At 42.3% G+C, this 23,981-nt stretch overlaps 1 protein-coding gene across 2 annotated transcripts in view; it reads right to left on the bottom strand.

Moving 5' to 3' along the window:
* Positions 1–23,981, bottom strand: part of camsap2a (calmodulin regulated spectrin-associated protein family, member 2a) — a 50,573-nt gene that overhangs the window by 7,377 nt on the left and 19,215 nt on the right. For both annotated transcript variants that reach the window (XM_041934771.1, XM_041934770.1), the window contains exons 3-11: positions 21,562–21,723; positions 19,261–19,344; positions 11,655–11,796; positions 10,688–10,827; positions 4,099–4,195; positions 3,810–3,906; positions 3,499–3,530; positions 3,315–3,384; positions 989–3,113 (exon numbers count right to left, since the gene is read on the bottom strand). In XM_041934771.1, coding sequence (XP_041790705.1) covers positions 989–3,113; positions 3,315–3,384; positions 3,499–3,530; positions 3,810–3,906; positions 4,099–4,195; positions 10,688–10,827; positions 11,655–11,796; positions 19,261–19,344; positions 21,562–21,723 — 2,949 coding nt within the window. The remainder of the gene's footprint in view (positions 1–988; positions 3,114–3,314; positions 3,385–3,498; positions 3,531–3,809; positions 3,907–4,098; positions 4,196–10,687; positions 10,828–11,654; positions 11,797–19,260; positions 19,345–21,561; positions 21,724–23,981) is intronic.

Consider the following 23,981-nt stretch of genomic DNA (forward strand, 5'->3'; position numbering starts at 1 on the left):
TGATACTATTTACACCTGCCTATTCACCTAATCTGATATAATGAATGAGATGATCCAAAACCTGAGTGGTTGATGTGAAAGGTCAGCTCTCCTCTGTGTAATTAAATGAGACTGTAAATAGGCTGGCAGAGGCAACAACAAAGAGGACTTTCATCTGGGCCGGAAAGGAATCATTCCTCTGTGTTCTGCTAGACAACTTTTATTATCCAATTTTACGTTATTACATTTGGCAACATTGCACTGCAGTTAAGATAGACTGCATGGAGCCATGAGTATAGCAAGAGGTCCGACCTGTATTGCTGTAAGTCATGCTTTTCCAGCACCACAATAACAAATTCATTTTGAATTCAGTTCTTTCTATCATAGGCGCACCAGGCTGCTAATTTCTGTACAAACTGGTATCATTTAGACTTTTCTTTCATGTGAGCATCCTTTGCTCATCCATCTGCATCCGCCCCTCACTATCTATTCAACCCTTCTTCAACCCCACATTTCCACAGCTGTGCCTGAATTATTCACAACAGCCCCAGTTTTATGACCTACATCGAGGCCCAGACTGCCCCCCATCTTCCAATGGGGAAGAGGATGCTGTACTCATGTTTCCTGAACCGTTCATCATCTCATGTTAGGAACAAAAATGGCTGCCCCAGGTTCAAATGTGACCGCCTTGTTTTTCCAAGAACTGTGCCACTGCATTTCAAGACTTCCAGTAGCACTACATGGTTGGGACCCCCGACACTACATGCTGCGTTTTTCATGATTTCGTATTGCCTGTTGTTTTTTTCCAAACAAATTTCCCACTGGGGACAAATACTGTACATCTTATCTTATGCTATATAAAGAAATATTAACTCTTCACTGAACTCTTTTGATTATGACAAGAGAAAGTGCTACAAAATATAAACAAGGGTTGGATAAATGAAAGTGAAAATGAGTGAAGGAGCTTCTTTGTGTAATATGGTGACAGTTCTTTGAATCCACAGCCTACCTTGAAGAAGAAACCACGACACATCTTCTGTTCGTAATCTGAGCCTTCCGCATTGACCTGCTGCACCTCCAAACCATCATCAAGTGTCAGATCCTCCAGTGGCTTCACGACTGACAGAGGAACCTCAATCAAGCTGCTCTTCACCTGACCTGAGGCTTCTGGCTGGGGAGGAATCTCTGTAGGTGTCACCACAAAGGTTTCGACCACAGGGTGGGCCAGAACCTCAGGAAATGATGACCCTGCGGTAGGTTTGAGATCCGCAGACGACTTCTGAACTTTCTCGTCATCTGTTTCCATGTCAGCGGTCTTCGGCTGCTCTGTTATCTGGGTTTGGCATTCAGATTGCTCTCTTTTGTTCTGCAGTTTGGGGGAGCTGGAGGGTGAGTTGGCTACACATATACTGGCAAGCTCCCTCTCTGGGGAAAGGAGTGAGTCCATCTCCTTGTTTTTATCTCCATCTGAGGCCACTGTCGTTGGATTGGCAGGTCCTGGTTTCTCCCCCATGTAAACAAAGGAACTTGCCAAGGGCTGACAGGGAGAAAATCGCCGTAGCCTGGGGATGCTATCGACAGACTGCGGGGCAGTTAGGACCCGATTGTAAGGGGCCAGTTTTAGCTCGCTGGGACGAGCGGCGCGAGGATTACGTGAGTGGAAGGAGGCGGATTTGCGTTTGATGCTGGTTGGAGAACGGTGGGTGGAACGGGGGGAGTCTGCAGGAGAAGAGGGTCCTGAGGATCGAGCGACAGCTCCAGCTCGACTGTGTTTCTGTGGTGATGGGTTTGTATGTGGAGGAGGGATGACCCACGCCTGCTGATGCTGTTGCTCCCTCATGGCCATGATCACTTCCTGCTGCTGAGCCAGTCGCTGCATCTCAGTCTGAAGGAACGCTAATGAATGGTTGAGTTTCTCAATAGAACGCGTATACTCGGTGAGATCTACCTCGGTTAGCTGAGCGGGACTTTGCCCAGCCTCCTCTCCTGCACCAGGTGACTTAGTCCAACAGGAACCTGTGCTGCTTTGCTCTGCCCCATCAGGCGTGTCTGCCTTGCTCCTCCCAAACTTGACAGTGGGACTTGCTGCCTTGCCCTCTCCCTCTATTTTTGCTCCTTCCTCTCCAGTGGCAGCCCCGTCTCCTTTTCTCTTTACCACATTGAGAAACGCAGAGTGACCCATCTTTTGCCGATGCCTCGTAAAAGCAGCCTCCACTTTCTTCTTCTGTGCTTCGATGGCTTTGCGTTTTTCCTCCAGCCTCATCCTCAATTGTACCATCTCTGTAGCCATGACCTGAGCGGGATCGTTGGGTGGAAGTTGTACAGGTGTGGACAATGCTTGAACAGTGCGGGTTGGTGTGGTTTGTTGATGGATGGGGCTGTGCTCAGGGGTCGGGGCCCAGGAGACAGATAACGGGAGGCCAAACTCAGAGCCCTCAGGAGTGGTCTTTAGGGAGCTGCTGCTGCACCTCCCTGAGTCTAGCGCTGATGGACTGTGCTTCTTCATCTTCTGTTCGGCAAAGCTGGTCATCTTCACTCCTGCGGGGGATTTGCTCTGACTGCTCGGGCAGGGGCTTGGCGTGTCCATATCCAGGTCCATGTTCACAGAGCAGTCTTTCAGAGAGGAATCCTCATCCAGCATGTCTTCTGTTCGGATGTGAATGCCAGTGTCCACCTCTGTGGTATCTGTGGGGCTCAGAGGCCCTTTGGAGTCCAACTCTGACACTGGCTCCAGTGCACCAACACCAGCCCCGTGGCCCTGACTGTGCAGAAAGAACCCATTGTTGATCCCCTCCAGTGGGAGCCTACTTGGGCTGTGGATAATTTGGAGGGCTTCCTCCATGGAGGGAGCTGTTGCCATGACACTTCCATGTCCGTTGGGGTATGCTCGCCTGTCAGGCTCCACACCAGCCAGGCTGTCTGGGCAGCCCTCCTCCTCAATGCCGATACTCTGACCGTTCACTGGCTGGAAGGACAGGTTACGCTTCATTCCACGGGGAAGGTGTTGGACCTTGAAGCCAGAACCATCATCAGTGCTGACAGACCTCACCATGCCACGTGTGGAGGAAAGAGGGACAGGAGCACACTCCTCTTTGTCAAAGGGGATGTCAAAAGACACTCCATAGGGCCCAGACCTTAACAGAAAAACAATAAAGAAACTATCATTAAATCTTTAGAGACTGTTTTGTACTTAAGAGAAATTGCAAAATATTATTGGAGGAAAAAGTCTGCAGCATCACGATATTCTTTTCTTAATCCCCATGTGATAATGAATTCTCTCAGGGACTGGATATTTTAAATGAGCAGCACAAGAACAAGACTACAGTATTACAAACCTTTTCTCTTTGGGCCAAGTGCCGAGGTTGCCATCAACAAAGGACATTGAGGTGGACCTCTTGATCTCTCCTGGACGACACGAGTAAGCAAAGTTAGAATCAAAACAGAGGATGTGATTTATACCTAATACGATTTGGGGAAAAAAATAAATACATAAAAAAGAATAATAAATAAATAAATCACCTGAATTTCGAGGCTGGGGTCGGAGGGGCAAACTATAGAACGAGAGAGAGAGAATGATAAATGTTACACATTATAATGTATATTTTCATTGTTCTTTTAAGCTTTAATTTGTCCAGACGAGGGTTTTGCTGTACAAGATCTTATTTGGCTTAATCAGTCCCATATATTCACACCTGTAAACTGCCCACCAACCAGCGTAAACTACTAGCAGCTCCACTCGACTGGAAGTGAAAAAGTCTTGCTTGCACACTTTTGGAAGTACACATGAAATGCACATATCACGTTGATTACCATAATTTGGACTGGCATACCTGGGTCTTTCAGGACTTGGGGGTCTTTCCATAAAGCTTCTCTTGGTTGCCTTGGAGATGGGGATGGCCGGCACATTCTTCAACAAGGACGAGGGCTCTGTGGTGACACAACAGAGATAAAATGATCAAACTGTGCTTTTACAACGGATTACAACAATACACTGTGCTTCAATTTCACCATTATTACTTTGCTTTATGCATGTTTCAGATAAAATCCGCCTACAGGTACCTTTACGACTATGATTACTTCTAGCACTTTGCTACCTTAAGGTCTGAATTAAAGACTTGCCTGTGCTTTCGTTGTCCAGCATTCTTGGTTTCACAAAAGACGGCTTGACTACCTCAAACCACCAAAACAGCTCTGCCATGAACACCAGGTAGTTATTCTGTGGAAACATTTAAATAAGAGAAAGATTAAAAACAGCCCAATGAAGCTTCAAAGAGAAACATGTTTGTAATGGTGAGCAAATTCTGTATGTGTCCTGCTGTCGCTTCACCCACACTAACTGCCATACAACTGCACTGTACCAAGGTATCCAGCAGGTGTCTCTGTTAACCCTTACAGAGAGAACCTGAGGCGATGAATATTCTTCCAGTATCTTCCAGTCTGCATATAAATAATTCACTAATCTTACTCCATTTCACAGAGTATCCTCTTAAGAGAAAGATGCTTCATACAGTAGTTGAACCTAAAGTGGAGTAATTTACAAGGGACCTATATTCATTTTCCTTTTCAGCAAGGAATGAGTGTCATTCAAGTAAATTAAAGAAACAGCTTTCCTGACTTATTAAGAGTCAGGCTTTTCACACTGCAAGAACTTATGTTAGTGTAATCAACATCATGGCTTTTCACATGCCTGATTAGCTAATCTTCCTCTTACTTCCACTAATGTCAATGGTACCTGTGTAGTTAAGAGGAGTGATTAAGGTATTAACCTGATTCGTCAAATGGAGGTCAGCTATTTTTTTTTCTGTTCTCAATCACCGGCATGCAATTCAGCCGGTCAACCTGAATTACATCGGGTAAGAAATGTTGGCGGGACCTTTGCCTCCGCTGTGCCAGGCCATGTTCACGTCTGAATCAGGTCAACATACAGTGGGAGGTCAAACTGCTTGAGGACACTGCAAAAAATATCCATCTTTCAAAGTCATTTTACTCAGTGTTTCACCTTCCCAAATCCATTTGTTCCTTTTCTACAAAGGAAAATTGTGTCAAATTTGAAAGAAAATCACACATACAACCTTCAACAAACATTACTCAAAACACCACATGGCTCAACCAGTAAGGCTGAAAATCCATTCAGTCTCATATTCAGTCCAAACACTGCATTTTCAGTGAGTCAAGATTTGTGCCTTCATGAGCGATATAAAAACTTTGAAAACACTTAAAATTAGCAGCATTACCTTGAAACAAAGGAAAGAAAAAGTAAAATTCCTCCGATCAAAAACAAGTTATTTGGATTGTGAATCCAGCTCAGGCAGATTTTTGCTACTTTTACATATTTCAAGAATCTGTCTTTAATAAATTACTGTGCCAAATTGGATGGTTTTTGCAGTGAACATGCTGGCACTCACTTAAAATTGCACATACATATGCAAAACGAGTGCAGTGAGGCAGGGACGACCTTGAGGAAACAAGCCCCCTCCCCGCCCTCAGTCCGTGGTCTCCAGACAAAGACAGTGCTGCATGGCTCAGCTCTAAAGATACCTGATTCACCTCATCAGCAACATTTTGCTCTACCAAGCACACACCAGCGAGCTCACATACCTCACATATACAAGCCTTAAGCCCCCGACTGCATCCCAAAATCACAACAGGAGGGGCAGAGGCAATTAACACCAGTCGGTGGCTCCCCAGGGCTGTTACTGCAGCATTTTTCCTTTTTTTCCTTTTAACCTCACAAAATAGAATGTAGAGCAGCAAACCTGTGAAAATGTGTGTCGCTGTGAGTCTAGGTGTGACAATCTGTGCTGCACATGGTTACCAAAGTAATTAAAGTAGAGCAGGAAAATCATCTTTACATACAAACTGAACATTTGCTTTATCTAGAGTTTCAGTCAAAATGTTCAGCTTTTTCACCCCATGCTGTGATTACGTTTGCCGGTCTTACAACTCTGACATCAAATAGCTCGTTCCTACTGAATTACAGTCAAATACCAAAGTGCTGGTTACCTTTAGGTGTGTTCAGCATGTGTAGCATTCCTCAACGGGTTAAGATGAACAGAAGAAGGAGAAAGAAAAGAAAGAAAGCAAGAAAGAAATAGAGAGAGACAAAGATCTCCTGTCGTCCGCTCAGCCGGGATTGGTGGCAGAAAGCCCAACCTGACTTCTCTCTTCCCATCTGTCCTCCTGACTACCACTGACACACCAGGTGTGAGTGTTATCGCTTAATACCACCAGTCAGCAGTCACACACACTCACACAGATCCCAAAACAACCAACCACCGCACCACCACTCCACCCATCTCCCCACTGGCTGGCATTGCTCCCTCTGCCAGGGCTGCAGTGTTGCCAGATCTGTTTGTTTGGAGATTTGAGCGTGTGTCACTCTCAGGATGAAAACAGGGACCTGATTGGTGATTACTAGAAGAGAGCTCAGGGGTTGAGGGAGGTGGGGGTGGACGGAGCTAATCCACTCAACAGGGATGGGCACAAACAGCCCACCCTGCATGTGCGACACATTCACACATGACCTGTGCAACATTTAAATGGCAATGTCTCAGGTTTGCATGCATAAAAATGCACACAGCAGGTCACATGTACGAACTCACAAACTGCATGATCCAACTCAGCAGAACATTTGGCATGGACACACACACACACACGCACACACACACACACACACACACACACACACACACACACACGTTCACTGGGCATTAATGTCAATGATCATTGGGCCGGAGGGTTGATTAAAGGATCTAGGTCCTGCAGCCAGACAGACAGACTCACTCCAATCTGGAAAACCCACTCTCTTGATTTACCGCCAAGTTCATCAGGCTGCCCTGAGCTGCCCGCAGAAAACCCGAGAGTAGAAAGTGGAAAATAAAATCTAAAGAAGAATCAGCCTCCCTGCTCAAATTTCTGAAGTGGCCACACACAGACACATAGACACAAACGCTTCCAGTTAAGGATGTCAGTGCGAAAACCGATGAAAGGATATTACAACACTGACAAGAACAATGTTCACTTGAACGCCACATGATCCTGGCACTTTTTACCTGCTAACTCATTGCAAATCACTCGACCTTTTGACTCAAACACAATGTAAGTCAGGGTATTTAATGAAGCAGAGAACTGTAGTTAAAATCTTTAAAAACGTGCCTCCTTCATTGCTGATCTCAAATGATGAGAAATGATCAGCAGACTTAAAGACATCTTGAAGAGGCAGTTTATGAATTACAGAAAGTGTGTTAATTGCCTTAGGGCAACCACAGCATGTCTGCTACAAACCTTTGCAAATGCTGGCAAAAGACCAAAGCTGATGAGTTTTATTTCTCCTTCTTGGATCCACAGATGGTAATTTAGAGGTGTGTAAATTAATTAAATGAAGAGCCAGTAAATGGGAGTGGGCTGACGTGATTTACTAGCCTGGTGTCCATGAGGGGAGAATGGTCCTAAGCAATGTGTCTACTCTATGGCTTTGGGGGTTGGGTGTTGAAGACTGGTCTATTGTCTCTTATCCAGACCCACTGAATATAAAGTGGACTGATCCAAACATGCAAAATGTTGTGTTTTATGTTGACTTTCATCAAAAGTCTTGTGGTACCTTGAGAGGGTATGGAACAGACCATTAATTCTGGTGGTTTTATGTGCAGCACTCCACACACTCAGCCACAAAGAGGCGAGTGGAGTCTGACACGAGGATGTCACACAGACTGGTATGTGTGTTTGTGTGTGTGTGCAGACACTCACTCAGCTGCACATATAGAGCGATTTCTTTGGCTGGCTGATAATATCTCGTCTCACCCACACCAGCTACAGCCTAGCCCTCATGTTTAACCTAAACTGAGGTATCTCACTGAATGCTTATGTGTCACCTTTATCTCACACTGAACAGCATACATATTAATATTAAAGCTGAAGCAATGAGCCTATTTGTTGATTAGTTGACTGACACAAAATTATTCATTAAGTGTTTTCATAATTAATGAATCATATAAATGATTTTCATTCCCTTGCAAAAAGGTGAGGATTTGTTGCAGTTGGTTGGATAAAATAAGATATTTCAATATGTTATCTCAGGCTCTGGGAATTTATAATGGCCAGTTTTCTGACAATTAATGTGCAGATTAATCAATAATGAAAATAATCATTAGTTGCAGCCCTGATTGACATACAATCAAGAATTGTGTTTGTTTTATCTACGTGGTTCAATCATAATTGAGAAACTGGTCTCTGTATAGTTGATGATAGTAGATGTTCTTTGTTCTAAATGGACAATCTAAATCACATCTGGTGGAGTGATTAGCACAGAACACTTTCAGCTGATTGTGATATTTGTCACAGTGTGTGTGTGTGTCTCTGTGTCTGTGTGTAGACGTCAGTGATGGGCATGTTTAAACACGTCATCCGTCTCTTCCATCTCCTCTCTAACTGTCTCACTCGCGTCGGTGTCGCTCCTCCTCGTCTCGCCTCTCCTCTTTCCATTTTCTTCCACATCAACACCTCTCTCGCTTCCCCTCCCCGTTAAATGTCTCAGCTCAGTCTCTATAATAAGGTCTCCATTAGTATGACGGGCCACGCCGCGCAGCTACTGAGGGCGTGACTGCCTGGAAACTGGGTCAAGGTTGCTGAATCGAACTGGTTCTGCGTGCAATTCTGGCTGCACTGCTGCTCTCAGGCAATAACTCTGCCCTGCTGGGACTTTTTTTTTCATCCCTCCTGAAATCAGCATCAGCATCAGCATCAGCAAAATACTACTGGCTCGTTCACATGACTCAATTATTTCTTTTTAGATAGCATGTATTTAGTCGATGTGTGTGAGCTTTGGGATCCTTAGAGTGTGAGATACATAACATGAAAATGAGTGTTTTATCCCTGATTCATAATGCTTTATGCATATTACTATAATTTTAGTACAAATATCAATACTGCTGCTACTTTTACTGAGAAACTGCATTGCTCTATTTTCACATCCAGACTCCAATACTTCAGGTCTCTGTGAAATTCTTCAACTTTTCTTCTTTCTTGTAGCTTCAGATGGAGCACATGATCACAGAATATGATATTGCAATGGTAATATATATATATATATATATATATATAGAGAGAGAGAGAGAGAGAGAGAAGATTATTTCCAAGTCTTTCAACAGTGTCTAGAAAGTCCATGTCATCAATTCAACTTGCCCGACTACTATATTTAATTTAGTGTGTGAAAATGCAGCTATGGCTGCACAGCAAACAGCATGTTTTTAAGTTTCTGGTTTGAAAGTTGATGTTTACTTCCTTTAGACAGCCTACTCATGTTTGTCCTTTCAGTGACCTGCGTCCAGTCTGTGCTGAGAACAACAGTTTTCTGTCAGAGGACATGCTGAGGCAAAGTCAATGTCATCCAGACACATCAACTGTTTTTTTCCACTGCTTGTGCAGCTCTCAGGCAAAACACACTGAGATGGACACATCAGGGACAGAACACACAGCACGGACACAAAGCTACACCAAACCAGCATCCGTCTCGGTGGGAGCCACTCTGCTTTTTGTGTGGCAGAATAGTGGGAGTTGCTATTTTGTGATGTTGAGGATTCCTGTAGCCACAAGAACAACACTCCCTGAACAACACTCTGCCACCTTTGGTTATTTTTTACCAGACTTTTGGTTGATCTCAGGTAACCTATACACCAGGTGTATACAACTGTATATGTCACTTCACAGTAAAGTAAAAGGAAGAAGAAGGAAGAAAGAGAGGCAGAGGTACAGGGAGATTAAGTTAGAGGAGGAAATTACCAGAAAAAAAGGAAGAGGAAGAGGAATAATAAAGAAAGACAAGGAAAGAGTATGTGAGGCGAGAATGAAAAAACACATCCAGACATGGTGGGAGAGCGGGGTGAGCGCAGCTCTCCATGCTTGTGGTTGGTGGAGATAGTTTGGATTGAATGGTTTTTTCCACCACATGACTCACCACACTGGCTTACAGAGCTGCTCGTTTCTCCTGTTTCATTTAGCCTTTCTCGCTGGACACCACACCATATGGCTTTCTAATCTGTTTAGTCACAAAAACTCATGAATGAACAAACACATACAGGATTTGTATCCTTCATGGAAACGACCGTTTGCTTCAGTGTAACTCAACAGTCTGATTCGTCTGTCGTTTTGTAAATGTGCAAACTAAGACCTCCCATTACTCCCAGGCTTTTAAGAAACACCACTTCCTTGGATTTAATGTTAACAGCCATTTCATTACATTTTCAGATGGTGTCTTTTTCTGTGTACTGTTGGCACATTTTAAAGGGTAAGTTTCGAAAAGTCAGTAGTTCAGCAGTTTATATTCTGACAGATGCGTTTCCAAGACTGGAATGACTATTACAAACTAACTGAAAAAGCAATTTCAGAGTGGAGAATCGGTTTGCAGAGAGGAGCTTTGGACACCAGCCAAACAAGATCAGTATCACAACACGAGGATCTCCCATTTTAAACACAACCAAGAGATTTCTGCTCTGTGACAATGTCACTTATTTCAGACAAGAAATAAGTGAAAGTTTCACTGACAGTTTCAAATTATCATTGAGCTTCATTCCCAAAACTCCCAAAGGCTCCAGTCCATGCAGGTTTCATCATCGTGTAAGTGAAAGACTTACAGCAACTAACTGACAAAACTAAATGTCTCATTTTGGGAATGAAACCTTGGTGTTTGAATGCAGAAATGTTTGAGCGGTACCTTGATGGTGGAGGAGGCGTAAAGCATGTCCTCCAGACTGAAGTGGCAGCAGCTGTTCAGGTTGTCTTTGCAGAAGTCCTGTATGAGCTGCAGGTTGTACAGCCGATCAGCCAGCGTCATGTTCTCCTTCAGGCAGACGTCTGGGAGGGCAGAGGGAGCCATCAGGTGTCAGGTTCACAGTGACGCCAGTATCAATTTGAGGATTGAAGGGGTTCAGGTTATTAACACACAGTGGTTTTCAGTGCTGATGGTTTTGGTTTGAGAGCAGAGATGACTGCAGTGTGATGAGGATCGGTTTGTGAATGACTGACCAATCATGACATGAATATCATCAACCTGTGGGTGGAGCTATGTGTTAATACATTCAGTTTTGAGTGATTGATCTTTTGTCCTGGTAATGTTTTCAGTTCAACTGAATGTTTGCGTGTGTGGATATGTATTCTTTGTGTGTGTGTGTGTGTGTGTGTGTGTGTGTGTGTGTGTGTGTGTGTGTTTGTGTGTGTGTTGGGCCCATTATCATCACACTTCATCAGCAATGTGATGTGATTATGTTCCATCTTTTGTTGGTGACTGATCTTTGATCTTCTGAATGAACCATTCAGTTGAAGGGGACAAAGGACACAAATCTATCCCAAAACACAGTAACCGGAGGCTTTTGAAAAGAAAATTTAAAATCTTTTCAGTTTTTTTCCATGCTGAAAATGTGTGAGGAATAAAACCAAACAAACCTTTTCTCAAAAGAGAAAATCGAAAGAGAGAATTTGCTTCTTTTGGTTTGAAAAATGAGCATTTTTTAGCACGTAGCTGTCTTCGATGGGCAGAAACAGCTTAATGGTCAACAAAGCTCTTAAACTCCTGCTGATGAATTACGACCAGCTTGTGCTTCGATGCAGGACCTGCAGACATCTTGGCCCAAACCGACACACACAACTCTTACTTCAGCCAACACTAACAATAAGCTCCTTACCGTCCAACTGTAGCAGCTGAGGACAGTAGAAGTGCAGCAGAGCACCCAGGGCCGAGCCGTCCGTGCTGTCTTTCAGCAGGTTGTCCACTGGGGGGATCCAGGGAACCAGCTGGGTCGAGGCCTGCTCCTTCCTGTAGCGAGCCTGCATTACATAAAATACATACCTATAAATCAAACACCACTGTGCAAAATTACCCTGCATACATCTACAGTTCAAACTGGGCCAGACTTCTTTTTCAATAATTAATCACAGCTGCAAAATTAAACAGCTCTATCTTTGCAGTCTTTTCAAAGCAGCAACACTTTAGAACAAATCAAGGCTTTATTAGTTTTACTCATGTATGAAGGTACTGATCTGGAGTCTTACAGCGTGCAGAGTGTAACGTTTTAATTGTTGAAAAGAAACAGCTGTAGTGATCCCACTGAGAGGGAACAAAACCCACTATGGTAAATATGAGCTGCACAAATACAACGGAGGCGGCTAAGTGATTATCCTTCCAGATGTTATAATCTTGCTAGTCCTAGTGGTACATTACCAAATAATAATTCTCTACATGATGTGTTCTAAAGGGAAAACTGTCAAACTCGTCAGTTTTTATGTATAGTAGCTGTGAGTGCAGCCCAGTGGCATGAACATATACATGACTTTCCATTAAAACACACACAATGTTTGAGGTGAAAACAGACAATGTTACAAGAGGGTCTACAGTGAAAACTGGCACAGGGAACAATTTCATGGCAAATGCTCCCAGACATCCCATCTTTGAAATGAAATTGTAATAAAATTAATCTTTTTTTCATTATTTTTGGCTAATCCCCTGGGACCTCTTCAGTGATTCCCCAAGGGTGTCTAGTTCCACTGACAGAAACCTTCCTATTAGCAGCAAATATAATTAAGAATGTTAGAGAATCTGAGTTCAAATACACTTTTTCCTAAAGTCTGTATGCCATGCATTTCAATAAGCATTCCCTTATATTAAATAGAGAGTGTAGAGAATAAAGGAGAACTGATTTATAATGTAATTCACACTCTACAGCTTTATCTTAATGGCCAATAATTAAAGATGTGTTCTCATAATTTCTTTTCATATTTTTGCTGTATAATAAATCACATGGATATAAAACAAGGGAACACTTGTTCATCAAAACAGGGGAGTAGAAAGAAAAGCCGTGCTCTTGAAACAGTGAAGTCACAGGTTGACACACATGTATGATATAATGATGCCAATCAAGACAGAGAGGTAAGAGGGAGTGGAGATCACTATGGATACATAGATGAAAGAGCGGAGCACTGATTAGTTCACTTACAGGCACAAGCTTCATGTACCACTTGGTCGGAGACTGCAGCAGCACAGCAAATGAAAAAAAAAACAACAAAGACATACCTGTTAGTGAGATTAGTTGGTAATGCGATTAGTAATAAAAGGAAAGACATGACAGCTGTGAGATCAAACGAAGAGAACCTGTGTGTTACTGAGAGTGTAAGAAAAGCAGCCTACACAATCCAAATCACCCTGAAATTGTGTTTAGTGTAACGTGTTGAGTTGTGAGTGTGTATCTTAGGCTTTTGCTGCTCATATGCCGACAGAGTAAGAGTTTATCTATGGCCGGGCTGAATACAGGCTACTTTGGTGGCTGTCAAATGACAAGGGACTGCAGCTACATAGTGAACAGCAACAGAGGAAACATTTCAAACTCCATATGAAACAAATGCATGACATGAAATTGCATCATAAGACCAACACAGAACCTGAATTGAAGGCTGAGTGGAAATGACACCATAGCTTAACTGAGCCAGTGTCAGTGTTTTCATCATTGCTGTTTTAGTTGCTGTAAATTAGATCTGAACAGTCATGAATTGGAAACCCCAGAGAGGAAAACATTATTTTTTCATGCACTAGATGAAAAAAATTATTTTTTGTGGCTGTTGACAGTATTTTCTGATTTATGGAGTGATAAAAAGAGATATCCAAAATCCCCTCTGTAAAAACCTTTGACTCTAATTTGTCAGCAAAATTAAAATAAGAATTTTAAACCTGGATTTATACAGTGTTCAGAGTTCTGTTCTGGAAATGTATGCAAGTTGGAATAAGAACATACGATGAAGAGGGGCAATCTCTTCGAGTTTGGCCGCACACCAAGTAGCTTGCACAAGACCACATCGTGACAGAGACAGTGTTATGCAGATTTTTTGGTGAATGAGCTAATAGCTAAGAAGCCGAAAACTGATTCAGAAGGAGAATTAATGACGGAGAGCCTTGTTGCTGCTGTGGAGCTGCTACAACCAGACAAAGTAAAATTACTCCAAACTGTCAGTTTATCTGGAATAATTCAAAGAGATGAAGGAAAACCTGACATGAACTCAGTGATAACAAGTGTTTGTGTGATTTGGCCTTCATGGTGGACATTACAAAGAACCTCTCAGAGCTGAATCTCAGACGTCTGCAGCCTCTTAGCTCTTTGCTTTCAAAAGTGAAATCATCTGAAGTGAAATTAAAGCTGTGATAAGTGCAACTGGAAAGAGGAAACGCTGCATTTTCCTACTCTGCACAACAAAAGCTGCTGTGACAGTGTGAGAACTCCTTCATTTGGCGACAGGTTTCAGGATATAAGAGAAAACAAAATGAACTGAATGTATTTACTACACTGACAAACAACTCAAAATCATTGAGGTGCAAAGCGACAACGTACAAGCAGCTCTTTTCAAAACTGACTCTTGTAAACACGCATCTCTGCTTGAGACTGACTGACCGCAAACCTGGCAAACCAGCTGTGAGTAGCATCATCATCATCATCACTACCATCTGACACCAGACGCCTCACCAAAGAGAAGCAGTTCCAGCCATCACATTAGAGCTTAGTGTGATAAATGTCTTCAATAATGTAGGTTAGTTAGAAAAATTGATATGGCATTGATAGGAAAAAGGCTCCCCACCCCTGGCATACATGTAACCAAACTGTGAGCTATCCACTGACACTGTAAGCTGATTCCAAAAGAGGAGAGGCTTGCCTCAGTTAATAGCTAATTCCCACACTACCTTGAGGCATCAAAGAACCAAGCGTGAGTGCCACTCAGTGGCTGGCAAGTGCTCAACTTCAAAGGTGAGCCACAACTCAGGAGAAAATACAGCTGCTTTGTTCTGAACCCCCAGAAATAAACAACAGAGACAGCAAGAGGATGAGAAGATCAGCTGTAGCTTTCTTGGGTTTTCCTAATTTGATTAATATCCCAGCTCTCTGAATGGTAATTTGAGTCACCAGTAAGAGTTTAATGCCACCAGATGAGCACATGTGATGTAATCTAATATACAACATGTTAGTTATCAGCTCTACGTATTTGCCAGTGAATGGACTGCCTTTGAAACTGATATCAAACCATGAATGTGACTTTCTAGATTTATTGCAGGACAGAATAATACAGATCTGCTAAAGGTCGGACATCGTCATGAAATCAAAGGAGAATAAACAGGTCAGATTAGAGAGGACTGCAGAAATGATGCGCTATCAAAAACACTTCATATTTGTATGGTTCCTGTAATTACATCTGGACATTTGTTGTATCTTGCAAATTAGATTGTTCTGATACACGTCTTTGAAAACAGGACTAAGATTCCAGACTTGAAACCATCGCTGTACTTCAGTGATATTATAAGTGGTATTCGTAGGCAGAGAGGCAGACAGAGAAGGAAACTGCTCTCCAGGCCAAGCGGCTAAAAAGCTGATCTCTCCAAAACATGACCACACAAAGTCGATGCAGACTTACAGGCCAAGCTGAACATTTGGTTGACAGGAGGGAAACAGAGCAGGGGGAGTTTTGGGTTCCGATCATTTCTCTGGCTGCCATTGAAATTCTGAGTCTAGAGATCCAGTATGATCAGAAATAAATGTTCCAAAGAAGCAGATTCAAACATTATTGAAACAATACCATATACAGTATATCGATATATTGCTGTTTTTAATCTTTTCCTTCCATGTCCATACTGTACATCATGTTTAATGTATCTTCTACATCATATGGTGTCTGTAAACCACTCGTGAGTTTGGGGTTTTGATAAAAGGTGCTCTGACGCCACAAATTGCCCACAAAACTCCTATCAAGGGGTCAAACTGAATTTTACTGACAGGAGATTCTGAATACACAATCCCAGCCCTGCTGCCCCAGTCTGAGAATAAGAAGATGAAGACAGTCTGCATCTGCACTGATGATCTAAGACTTTGGGCTAAGCAGGGTCAAACAGACTCCAAAGCCTGTTACAACCCCCAATCAAACCCCTGGGGAGAAGCAAGGTCTTCATCCGTCATCTCCTCAATGAAGAGCACACACACACTTTGCTCATGTGCATGTACACACACATTCAGCCCATCCAGCTCAGCTCAGCATTTGCAACTCAAAAGGATTAGTTGTCCCTTCTCTGTCCTGACGCTGCCTTTGCAGTGTCCCCCCATCCTACGCTCCACTCACCCTCACCCCTGGGTGCAGTACAGTAGGTTAAAATAAGAACACACAGCTGCCCCGGTGAGCTCTACAGTGTTGTCCTGTATGTGTCTCTCAGCGTCTGCCTGAGACAGAGGCTGCCTGTGTGACTCACACTGCAGTCACACTGCAAAGACAGAAGGAGGGGAGGTTTGGGGAGGTGGGAAATAATGGAGGGATAGAGGGAAGATAGATGGAGCTGCTAGACATCAGAAAAGAACGTACAAAAACATCGACATCCACGTATGCTATTGCTAACTACTGCCAAATCCCTTATCTTGTTCTGACTGAGTTTTGTTACTGAGACCCAAATGTCTTTGCCTCCTTCTGGGCCAATCAACTACTGTTGTCACGAGGGTGGGGCTAATGAGTGGAGTAGACTGCCACCTGGCTGCGTTGACCATCAACTACCTGACTGACAGTCTGCAGTATGTGAGTCTTCGGGACTGTGTGTTTAATGTGGTAGTTTGCAGCACCGGGGCTTTCAAACATGGACAACATGGACAACCTCCTTCAGCAAAAGACTGCTGCATCCACTCTGCAAGATGAACGCTACCGCAGGTCCTTCATACCAACAGCCGTCAGAGTGTTCAACTCCAGCATTGTTGAATTTAGTACTGTGTCTACATACATACTGTTTTTGCACTACGGTGTGATTTATGTTTAACATCCTGCTATCACATCCATGCAATATCCTGTGCAATATTGCAATTTTTTTTCTTTGTGTACCTTGCATATATATTTATCTACTGTGCAATAGTGCAAAACACTGCACTTAATTAATCCATACCTTACCATGTGCAATTTTCAAAATTTCCATTGGCAATATTATTTTTGTAGTCATTTTGTATAAAATGTACATAAATATGGTTGACTTTTATTTTCTATTTTTTATTCTCTTCCACGTCTCCTTTATTATTCCTGCTACTATTGCTTGCTGTCTGTAACACCCAAGTTTCCCCTGCAGGGGATTAATAAAGTTATATCTTATCTTGTGTTATCTGTTTTGCAGCAGACAAAGAAACACTTTGGACACTAATGAATAGGCTTTGTTTGGTCTGAATGAAAAAGGGAATAAATGAGTGATTTTCTCTGAAACAGAGGAATCATAAAGGAATACAGAACACCAACATATGTTGTTATCTCTCTGAGAAAATACTGAGGCTGATTGCAGAAGCAGAGGAGGGTAATGTGGTGGTTTGATGACCACCCAGTAGGAATTATGCTCAGGCAGATGTAAAAATGACAGAGAGTGAAACCCTGAAAGGCAGAAGAAAAAAGGAGGATGGATGGAGACAAAGCCATTATTAAATTAAAATAGCCAAAATGCTGATTGTGCCTTTGTCTGCCAACACAGCAAGTAGTTGTTATGCAACATCTCTTGTCTGCGGCAGCAAGACCTTGAAGTTAAATGCAAACTGAAGTTCAAAAACTGTCCCACACAACATGTAGAGTAGTTTTAAAATGGGCCAACACAATGACACAATACACTACAGTACAATGCACATTATGGTTCTTTCTGATATCTGTAAAATGACTTGAGCCTCGAGGTGAGAGAGAGAAAAGAACACAGACAGAAGCAGAATCTGTTTCAGTGGCTGCAGGCAGACATACTGACTGATAGAAGTGTACTTTAAATCATCCGTAAGCACAGAACTGCATCATCCAATGACCGGAACAATGTCAGCCATGAGCAAGAGAGAGAGAGATGGTCGCCATGAGGACACACACAGACACACACACCCGCGTGAGCAGCCATGAGCTTAGGGATGATGATGTTACTGAGGGGCCAGCTCTGAGGCTTGAGGGCCAAACAAACGGATGTGCTAACACAGTATGAGAAAGTGTGGCTCCACATGTGAGACACTCAGTGAGTGACAGGTTGACCACACAGTTGTGTGACTCTGTTGTGAGTTTTGTCATTCATTTTTGGAAGTTTAAAAAAAAAGTAATGATGAAGTGATGATGCAACTTCACTAGTTACGTGTGTGTGTGTTCATGAGGGATAGCTGAGGCATGCAGTGCTGTGTATGCACACTGACTGGTCAGATCAGCATCAGACAGTGCAAGTCTGCACAGCCCTGGGATGGGAAAAACACACACACACACACACACACACTGCAGTGCTCCATTTCAACTCTCCGCAGGCGAAAACACATGGGAACTCTCTAACGAACTAAGCCTCTCTAAAATTTCTACAAAGCAGCATCGGTGACAGAGTTGAGTCGTAGTGTGTTACCTGATGTAACCCATGACAGAGAGGAAAACGAGGAGGGGAGGGGTGACCCAGGAGTGGAGGTGAGGAGGATGGGTCTAAATAAATGGCGAGTCTAGAGAGGTGGAGTAGGGGATCAAGGGCATGGCAACATTGAACAGTAGAAAAAGACATTAATGAGAGAAGAAAGAGGAGACTGAACTGTGATTAATGCGAGTGGAAATCTCTCATAGTTATCTAACATGCATTGAGGGGGTTCATGACTTTCAGGGGTCACTGAAATCATTTAAAACCCGCAAAATGTCACTGTAATTCCTGAAAAACTGCTTGTTGTAACTGATATGGAGGTGGGAAGCAGAATCAAAGCATGAAGGATGAGGCTGGAGACATGAGCCCACCCCCACTCTGCTGTGTCAGGGTGATGAGGAGTGGCTGCCATGCCAACTCTGACCCTCCATGCCAGATCATAATACCAAATGTAGCTTGACTGTGGTAGCTCACGTCACGAGGACACTTTTACTCTCTTTTTAACACACACACACTCGCATTTTACAGTTGCAAAAGGTGTAATACTTGCATTGCTATTGTTATACGACTCTCCACAATAAACATATCTCATCCCATCAGTATTGGAGCAGCTAAGATCAATAAAGACATACGTATCTCCTGCCCCTTTGCTGTACTGCTGTATTGTAAAATGAAAATACTGTTAGGGTACAGCATTGCATTATAAGGGTCCTTTCCTCCAATGCAATGTTTAAATCTGATTGTTCAGCAAAGAGCTGAAACTTAAATTACAATGGACAGATATACATTCAGACCAACTTTAATCGAGCAGTAAGCTGGCATTTAGGCCAAGTCAAACATTTGCGTTCTGTGTGTGTGCAGATGATTCAAATGAAAGCAAAGACACCCACCCGAGGACTCCCAGCAGGCTCGGCGCAAGGGGTCTCCCTCTTCCTCTGCTCCTGAGTCACGACGTCTTTCAGATACTCGTTTACCTGAAAGAGAGAGAAAAAACCAATAGAATTCACTGGGCCGGCAGAAGCATCAATGAGTGAAAAATACAACAGAATAACATACAAAAAGACAATGTGAGACAAAAATGAATAGTCTCACATTCAAAACCAAATCTGCTGAGTCACCTAAAATGTGAGGCTGCAGACTTCATTGTGTAAGAGCTGGTATTGAAATTTACACAGTAAAAAAAAGTGGGACATCAAGTGGACAATATTGATGCATTTAATTGATTTATTAGCAAACTTATGTCAATTATAAGGTTGATCTCATCATTTCCTTTAGTTTGCTATTAAATGATACAATAATTATGATGGCAATGTGTCAATAAGAATCCTTTATGTTTTCATCATTACTTTAACATTACTCTTTAAAGGATAAAACTCTTTCATTATACTTTTGCTACTGTCGCCTCCATAAAGGACCATGATAGAAGTCTGCGTTTAAGGAGCTTTTGGATTTTCTGAATCAACTGAAATTTGAATTTAATCAGCCTGAAGTCAAGTCAAGTGAAGTTGAACTGATTTTAATCAAATCTGATCTCCCTCAATCCTGTGCTTTGGACAATTTACAGTATGTCTCCAAGTTCATATGGATGACGTTAAAGCGGGAATCAGCTGCTAAGATGCTGAATTTTGGATCATTGGAACACTGCAGGACTCCAACAGAGAGCCATATGTCCGATCAGTGGGACTCCACGACCACACCTGTTAGCTATTGTGAGTGTGTGCATGTGTGTGTGTGTGAAGCTCAGAGCTGGCAGCAGTCCAGCGCTCCTTCTAGAAGAATGTAAACAGACTGGGCCCTGTAGCACTGTGCAGAGAAGCCAGAGCTTTTGGCACAAGCAGGTCATGTAGCAACCACTTATCAATGTAAAAAGGTTGATTTACACAGCGCATGTAGGTTCAATGGGTATTAGGCCACATTTTCTGATGTATAATATGGACTGTAGTAATATATTTTACAGAATGTGTTTTGTGCATTTGTTTGTTTATGCAACTTGGACTAAGCTCACTTATTACACATTAGTTTGTGCATGTAAAATGTGTTTCATCCATTAAAGTGACAGATCATCTAGACAACATTCACGACCAGCAGTCTTGAAGGGTGCCTGTAAAACGTAGTTTAATTTTGTCAACATATGGCTATGGTACATTCACTGCTACACAATGTCTGGAACACACAATTGTTGCTGAAAAGATGCTGAAAAAGCATTGTTTTTACACATGTTTTGTGAGAATATGACTATAATATAATATAAATGAATGTCTGTAACATAGTGAGAATAATGTAGAACAGTTGAAGGGTGTATCAGAGCACAGGAGAGGTTTGATAATTGCTATGGACATTTTTCACACTTAAGACTCTGCTATAGCTGAGTGAACTAAAGCTCACCACAGTTTTCTCTTCCACATACAGAACTCTTCAAAGGCTATAAAGGCAGTGAAAGCAGTAAATAAATGGACAATCCCACCTTTATTATACCTGGGAGGGTGTTTTCTTGTGTGCAGTGAGTTCACCTGTACTTAAACTTCAGGGCATGAGGACAAAGTGGCGTAAGCGTATTTACCACATTTGATGGTATTTAGGTCAGTGTTTTTGAGTGGAAAATCTTGCCAACCCCACTGTGCACCTCCAGCAACTTGTGTACAGTATGAGCACCAGCCTGCTTCTTGCACACAGACTGAGCAAGGTGACTTACATATGATATGGTACAAACCCAATGAGCTGCAGCTTACAGCCTGTCCCTGCAGTCACAGTATATATCTGTCATATTAACAATATGTTAAAAGTGTGCATAATAGAGTAGAACTGAATATGGACACAACAGCCTGGTTGCATTTGTCAACCTCAGGAAAGAGGGACGAGTGGAACTGGGGCAGAACTTCAGCGGCCAGTAATGTTACATAAGAGAAAAAAACCCCACCCAAAACAAAACAAACAAACAAACAAACAATATAGACAGATACTGGGGCTGCTTGATTATGGCACAAATCATAATCATGATTATTTTGGTCAATACAGAGATCATGACTCTGGAAATAATAATAACATCAATAATAATAATAACGTAATTTTGAATAATTGTTTGATATATGATGTGTATTATAATAGGGTTTTTATTAACTGTAACTGACGCTAACATTTGTTTAACTGCCACGCCCCAACAGACAAACATGCTCATGTATACCATTACCAACCTTGTTGATCCAGGTGGTCACTGCGTCCTCTGTGTCGTACAGTGCTTCCACCTCAGGGTCGCAGGAGGAATACTGACGTACGCAGGCCATCACCTTCTCCGTGCTCACCGTCTCCACTGTGTACGCCATCATAAGAGTGTCGATCATCGCCAGGTGGGCGCCCTGGAAGAGGAAACAGTATGGAGAAAGATTAGAGGGTGAAAACGAGTAGCTTTGAGGTAGCTGGTGAACATGTTTTAGCCAAGCTGTCAGTCACTGCCACTTAACAGCACAGTTAATGCATCAGTATAAGCCTACAGTCCAACACATAATCATGAATCACAGTATGCAAATGCGAACATTTTAACCAACTTACTATGCGTGTTCTACCTCTCATTAGGTACCACTGTGGTTGATTCAGCTCTGCGCCATCAATCAGTAAGTATAATATGTCAGGTTAAACTATCACTGCTCCTGCACTTTGGCTCCACTCCCAAAAGGAACTGCTTAGAAAAATCACATTTCAGTCTCTTTTATGACATTCACAGGAAACCAAGGAAGGGAACAAAGAAAGGTGTGGTTACCAGCTCATCTCCGCAATATGCAAATATGTTTACACAATCAGTTTCACTATTTAGGATGCAGAGCTAATACAGCAGTGAGTGTATGAGGACTTATTCCACACCTTTTCAAATGGCAGATACCTGTTTTTGGTTGAAAACTTCCTCAATCCTTATCCACAACGTCACAAAGAAAAGGAAAAAAATTATCTCATTTTGTGTGCCCAGAACTTTTTTCCCTTTTTGCTGTTGTATTGAAAGAAGAATCAGTTTTTATTCTAGTATTGTAGTGAAGTTTAAAACTCTGGTATCATGACAACATTACACCAGAAGCAACAAGGAATTAACAGACAATTAAACTGACACCATAATGTCCATTTATAAAAGCCATATAGTGTCTTTGGGCAATTTGTATATTAATTCCAGGACCACAGAACAAGTTAGTTTTAAAGTAAAGCTTTTACTTGGTTACCTATTATTAACAATAACTGGAGGCTATTCTCAGGAAGAACAGTTGTCATACTGCAGTGGAGAGTCACAGGGAGGAGGTTGTGGTGTTGGATGAATGCACAAACTATGACTTTGACACCTGAGACAGGTGTTCACTCCCATCCACGTTTTTTGTGACTACAACTGATCTTTTGCAACCAGGATCTTCCCCCAAAACTTCCTTATTCACAACCGCAGTCTGTTTTCTGCAAACATAATTAGACTGAGTATCTGGACCAGTCCCTGTTGTACCAGTGGAAAATATAACTGATGAGCTTTTGCTTGGACCCCTTCTGTTCTGCTAGCAGATATAAATTCATATTTAGTTTGTAAGTTTATTTTGGAAGACTGATACCCAATTAGCCCATGCTAACTAGCTATGTTACATCATGAAACAGATGCTGTGTTATGAAAGGCAAGTTCAAAGCAGAACAGAATAATTTAGAATTTGCATAAAAACATTATTTCTTGAGATCAGAACTAACTTCTAAAATCACTGTCAGGAAACAGTCCTTTCAACTCTTGTACTCATGCATGTTTACATCCAGACTGTTTACCTGAACATATTTTAAGAAAGACACTTTGCTGACATGTAATCAGTCATTTTAATTTGCAATATGGGTATTAATATAAGCTAAATGTGGTGAATCTTAACATAAAATATAATATTGTCTTTGCAAGAGCTGCAATGATTAGTTGATTCATCGATTAGCTGATTGAAAGAAAAGTAATTGCAAACCATTTTTCAAGCAAAACATCAAAAACATCATCATGGCACCATGGTGATATGTTTGACTGCCTTGGCTCCTGCCTTTAGCTCCCTATTAGTCTATGTCTTGTGTATCTACCACACACTACCCAGGACTCAAACTACCAAATATTTATACTTGGGCGCAGCTTTTCCATGAGCTAACCCAATTAATCAAAGTTAAAGTAAAGTTAAAGTGGCCCCTCGAAGATCCGCTATGATGCAGTGGTGTTTATGTTGGTTTTATGGTGCAAGTGATGTTAAAGAGCTCTGCTGTCTCTCTGGCTGGCCGCTATAAGTGCAGCTGCAGCTCTGTAATGAATCTGCTGTGTGACTCCGCATTAGCTTAATGCTTAATTTCCACTATCTCTGATGTGGCAACCCAGCAACAAACCAGTCCCGTTTAATAATACACTGCCAAGGTGTCTCCAATTGGCCTTCATTTAGCCTGTCCAAACATTGTAAAACATTATCTCAGAGATGCACGAACAGCCAAATGCACACACATACACGGGGAGCGCGTTTGCAAAACTGCTCTGTATCCCCACAACAAATGATCAACTCCAGGCAAGACCAATTTTAAAAAGGCCAAGGGACCAACGTCATTTCTCAAAGGCCTCTTTTCCGCTCCTGTTTCCTTCTCT

Source organism: Chelmon rostratus, chromosome 4 (genome assembly GCF_017976325.1).
Source record: "Chelmon rostratus isolate fCheRos1 chromosome 4, fCheRos1.pri, whole genome shotgun sequence".
NCBI classification, from domain to species: domain Eukaryota; kingdom Metazoa; phylum Chordata; class Actinopteri; order Chaetodontiformes; family Chaetodontidae; genus Chelmon; species Chelmon rostratus.